Source organism: Pteropus alecto, unplaced genomic scaffold, assembly GCF_000325575.1.
Source record: "Pteropus alecto unplaced genomic scaffold, ASM32557v1 scaffold97, whole genome shotgun sequence".
Taxonomy (NCBI): Eukaryota; Metazoa; Chordata; class Mammalia; order Chiroptera; family Pteropodidae; genus Pteropus; species Pteropus alecto.
In genome coordinates, this window is record NW_006439713.1 from 800,206 (window position 1) to 805,427 (window position 5,222).

The 5,222-nt window shown below is 60.1% G+C and overlaps 1 protein-coding gene across 1 annotated transcript; it reads left to right on the plus strand.

Annotated features, from left to right (window-relative positions):
* Positions 1 to 862: 862 nt before the first annotated feature.
* On the plus strand, positions 863 to 3,093 carry TFF2 (trefoil factor 2). Its single transcript, XM_025050198.1, has 3 exons — positions 863 to 947; positions 1,583 to 1,732; positions 2,633 to 3,093. Exons 1-3 carry the CDS (start codon positions 863 to 865, stop codon positions 2,947 to 2,949), a joined length of 552 nt encoding a protein of 183 aa, XP_024905966.1. The 3' UTR covers positions 2,950 to 3,093.
* Positions 3,094 to 5,222: the final 2,129 nt, after the last annotated feature.

Consider the following 5,222-nt stretch of genomic DNA (forward strand, 5'->3'; position numbering starts at 1 on the left):
GCGGACCGGACGGAGCCCTGGGGCGCGAGGTGCTCTCGAGGCCTGACTTGCGCATTTCCTGCATCTTCAGGTCCCAGATGCTCAACCCATGATGGACAGATTGGCGACGCCTCGTGATTCCTGTGGGGGCCGGGGTCTCAGTGGTCCCCTCTCAGCCTCCCCACCACGTCTTTCCGCTTTCACCGTTGGGGTCTCCCCACTCTGGCTTCTGTGCTCTCCCTTTGGGTCCCATCGCGAACGCCCTTCCCTGGAGCCTCGGCGCCCTGGGCACAGCCGGTTTACAGGTGCCACCTTTCAGGCAGGGCAGAGGGTGCCCGTGGAAGGTGAAGGGAGGAATCCAGGCGTTGCCGACATGACTTATCTCTGCCCTCATCCGGGCTGCTTCTGTCACCTGGCCACCTCAGCTCCATGGAGACGGGAGATGCCACCGAGCGCCAGAGAGCCCCAACCGCAGCCGTGGGGGAGGGGCCTTCCCTCTGGCCGGGTCATTTTCCCCAGTGGCCTTGGGCCCAATATTCTTTAAAGGTTCCTGATAAAGCCAACTACTTTATCAGAAGCTCGCTGCTTATCCCTTCCTGGGTGTGACCCCGTGACTGCTCAGGCCAGACGTGCCTGTGGCCATTCTCTGTGTCGTCACCCTGGCACAGCCCACTCCCTGCCGGGTGCCCTGGCCCCGGAAGACTGGCCTGCCCGGCGACACCTCAGCTCCTTTGTTAACACAGGGTCCAAAGGGTTGGTCCCACGGGGAGAAGGGTTATCTGCGCTTGCTGAGCAAACAGAGAGGAGATGATAAAACGGCCCGTGCCTGCTGCGGACGGCAGTGGGAACTGTGCCTGCTGCCGACGGCCCCGTGGAGCCCAGCATGGACGTGGGATGTCGAGGCGCCCGGCTCCTGGCAGCGGTCCTCGTCCTGGGCCTGTGCGCCCCGGCGGGAGCCGAGAAACCTTGTAAGTGGCCCTCGGCGGCTTGGTGTCCTCCACCAAGGGGCAGGGAGGCATTCGGGCCAGTGAGCCCAGAGAAGCTTCTAGGGCACCACACGCAACGGGGGTGTGTGAGCGCTTCGCTTCTTGCGGTGCCCCCCCCCCCCGAGCCTTTGTTCCTATTTCCCTCAGAAAGAAAAGGTGGATGATGCATGAACTTGAGAGAGGACGCAACTAGCAAGGCCCTGAGACTTGTGGCCTTGGCCGCAGAGCCACTCCTGTCTACCCACACACACGCTTCCCTGCTCTCCAGGGAGGACACTTGGGGTCCTCCGTCCGGGAATGACCAGATGACCACAGGGCTGGGGGGCCAGCTTGAGGAGAGGTGTGGGCGGAGGCCCCGCCAAGGGCCCGTTGGAGTCTGGCCTTGGTCACCTTTCATCTTGACCTCTGCCTGGGTCCCTCTGTCCATCTCTTTCCAGAAGGTTACTTTATTCTTTAGTTTTATTTTTTATTAAACAATTTCAGCAAAGCCCTGTCAAACATGGCTGGGATAAGACGTTGCATTTCCCCGTGTGGCCGCACCCTGGGGGACAGAGGGTGTCCAGACCCTGCCCCTGAGGGGAGGTGAGGTGGGGGTCTGACCGAGGGTCTCCCCACAGCCCCCTGCCAGTGCTCCAGGACGAGCCCCCAGACCAGGAAGAACTGTGGCTTCCCTGGCATCACCAGTGACCAGTGCTTCAAGGCGGGGTGCTGCTTCGACTCCAGCGTCGTGGGGGTCCCCTGGTGCTTTGACCCCCTCCCGAAGCAAGGTAACCCACAGGAGGGCAGGACCCTCTTCCTGCGCCCACGGCCAGCAGCCCAGTACCTGCTAGGGGCACAGGGACTCGTGCCTGGGGAAGAGAAAGCGCCCCCTCACCCCACGCCCACACCTGGAGTCCCAAGTGCCGGCCGTTTGCCCCTTCCCGCAGCTACACGTGGGACCCCACATACGTACGGTACTTGTTTTTCTGTATTTGGAGAAAAACCAACTCTCAGGCCTCTCGGCTGTAAAGCGTGGCTTCTGAAGGGGCTCTCGGGGGTGAGGCATTAATGGGACATCACTCACCAGTGCCCACAGACCGCAGCCACTGAGACCTTAGCCCTCCGGGTCACCTTTGGAGAGCAAGTTTCCTGTCCGTGCGCGTGATCGAGACCGACGGCCATTACCTGTGAGGCGTGCACGAAAGGACGTTGTGTGTGCAAAGCTATGTGTCTGGAACTGGGCCTCCCGGCCACCTGTCCACACTCCCCGGGCTCTGAGGCCGGTCGTTGGCCAGGACCCCCGCCTCGAGGGAATCCTGCTGGGTCTCAGGACTTGGGCCAGTGCTTTTCACGCATAAAGGGTGGTCTGCAGCCTTTTGTCACCTGGTACCGTGGGCCACCCCGATTTTCAGAGGGGACGCCAGGTCCAGAGAGGAGAAACGACTCCTGTGAGGCCCCAGCATTCCAGGTCTTCCGACCTGTGGCGTCTGTGGGGAGTGAGGGGTGGCCAGCTGCTGGCGCCAACACGGTCCTTGGGTGTCACAGCTCCGGAAGTCCCTCGTGACACATTGGGGCCATGAATCCAGCGGTGTTCCCGGGGAGGGTGGGCGTGGAAGTTTCTGGTTAACTCGAGGGCCTGACTGAGTCTCCATGTGGTTCCCCTCGCAAACCGGGGTGACGGTGACCAGAGTCGGAGGAGTGTGTCATGGAGGTGTCAGCCCGCAGGGACTGCGGCTACCCAGGCATCAGCCCCCAGGAGTGCGCCTCTCGCAAGTGCTGCTTTTCCGACGTGATTCCTCAGGTGCCCTGGTGTTTCTTCCCGCTCCCCGTGCAAGGTACTGTCACTGTGGACGAGCCCTGGACACGGAGGGCCCTGGGGGGCGGGGCTACACAGAGGGTCCTGAGCTGCACTCGAGGCCCAGATGCCACCCCAGGCCAGGGCCCCTCAACCCCGGGTGGCTGTTGCAGGACGCGAGTGTACAGATGGCGAGCTGCTGTACTGTGAGGCCACTGTCCCTGAAGGCATCCTGGACAGCTGCTGTCCAGCTGCGTGGTGGCTCCAGCAGTCCCGCTGTGTCCCGGGCTGGTTTAAAAGCATCTCGTCCTCAGCCCCGGGTCCTGGCACAGCGTGGTGGCCTCGCCCATTTTACTGTAGTTCAGTCACCATTTTTGGATGCTACCAAATGCCATTGCTGTGCTGGGTACCGGGGACGGGGCTCAGAACAAAGCGGACGTGGCCCCTTCTCTTGTGGACCTCACTGAAGTCGTGACTGTGCGTGACAGCTTCAGTGCCAGTCCTAGGAGGGTCCAGTCCCCCTCGCCCTCCCCCTCAGTCACGGTGTGTCTCCTGACACTGCGTTTGGCAAAGTAAAGGAAAGACCAGGCACGCTCAAAACGGAGGGCGGCGCTGGTCTGTGGGGGACGCTTTCCTTCCCTTTCGGGATATCAGCGTGCTCCTGAGGGCACGGCTTCGCTCTCAGAAATTCCTAAGGGCGACCTAGGCGTCTACCGGGAACATGCCCCCACCCCCAGGATACCCCAGCCCGGGGCTCTGGTCCCAGGGCGGCTCCTTCAGCGGGGGCTGCTGGGCAAACGGCCTGCCATCACGGGCCCCGCGGCTTGTTATGCAGGGTCCCTGGCGCCCCGACCTCTCACCAGCTGGCTCCGTTTTCACTTCCCAGACTGTCATTACTAGGAGGCAGTGGCCTCAGAGAACCCGCCAGCCGAGGACATCCTGAAATGAACGATCACCCAGCAGCTCGTCAGTTCTGTAGTCCACATGTCCTGAATTCTTGGGTTTTCTTAATCTGCTTTTTATCCTGTTCAGTGGTTTAACATTCAGTGTCTTCAAATAAAGAAAACCCTTAAAATCTGCTAGGTCGTTTTTGGCTTCATTGACTTACAGGTGGAGATGGGTGTGTGTGTGTGTGTGTGTGTGTGTGTGTGTGTGTGTGTGTGTGTTAACTCTTTCGTTGATTGTAAGAGCGACAATCCACCTGACACATTCAGGTGACTCCAGCAGCCATAAAATGTTTTAAGTGAATTTCAGAATCCACATCTGTTTATCGCTCCCATACTCAGTCCTTTGTATACAAACTCAAACGACTTTAGCCCTAAAAGCCTCTCGAAGTACTTTCAGATGGCAATCACAGTGGCTTCACTTTTAACGAATGCATCACAGACCACCTGCTTTTGAAATGAGTGAAGGGCTGCCCATCACCTATGCCCACCGCAGGAGGGGCTGAGGCTCGTTAGTGCCAGGTGCCCCGCCAGGCCTGGCCACACCGGAGGCAAAGCCAAGCCACTGTCACCCTTGCCTGCTGGACTTAGTGGAAGCTCCTGGTTTCGTGGCATCCCTGGGCTGCGCTGAGCCACCAGGCAGGGACCTCTGGGTGCAAGAACCGACGTGTTCTTCCCAGAATTCTCTCGGCCTACCCCACGCCCATCGCACGGCCTCCTGCAGAATTCTCCCTGACGCATTAATGTCCTAATTTCTGAGCTAATTCCTACATCCTGACAATTTACGCAGCTTCTTAAGTGACTTCGGGACGTTCGCCATGGGCTGGGGGTCCTTAGGCTATTTCAGCTGCTTCAGATAGTGTAACTCCAGCTTGCTCCAAAGCCACTGATGACAGCTGCATGGCATCCCAATGCTGTCCCCTCCTTTTTTAGGTGAGCCAGCAGAGGGTCCTAATTGTCCCTGCAGCAATAGTTAGTGACTTGCAAACACAACCCCAACAGAAAAACAAAACTTTCTCTCTCTTTCTGCCTGTCTCCTCTGTCTCGCCCCTTCCCTTCGCTCCTCCTCCTGTGATGAGATTTGTCCTTTGTCGTGCTGAGCGCTGCTTCCCTCTCCCTCCAGAGGCGCCCACGGTCACCGCTGGAGTCCGGCGGGACACTGCTGTCAGGGGCAGACTTAGCACTGAGGGCGATAGCCATCGTCCCCACCTGCGGCCTGCGGAAGGGGACAGCCAGCGTTGGCCCCTCGCTCACACCGTCTTGGTCTCCTGGCGCCACAGGTTCATCCGGGTCCTTGCCAGATGGTTCAGGTGATGAAGGCGCTTTGAGAAGAGACCACAGGGGAGAGGATTGGCCAGCTCATTGTGGGAGGGAACGATAGGGGCCATCGCAGTGACGTATGGGTAGCTGTCCAGGGTGTGCCCGTGTGGGCAGACGTCCCAGGTGCGCGCGCGCGTGGGTGGACGTCCAGGGTGCGCGCGTGTGGTAGCCGCCCCGGTGCACGCGCGTGGGTAGACGTCCCGGGTGCGCGCGTGTGTG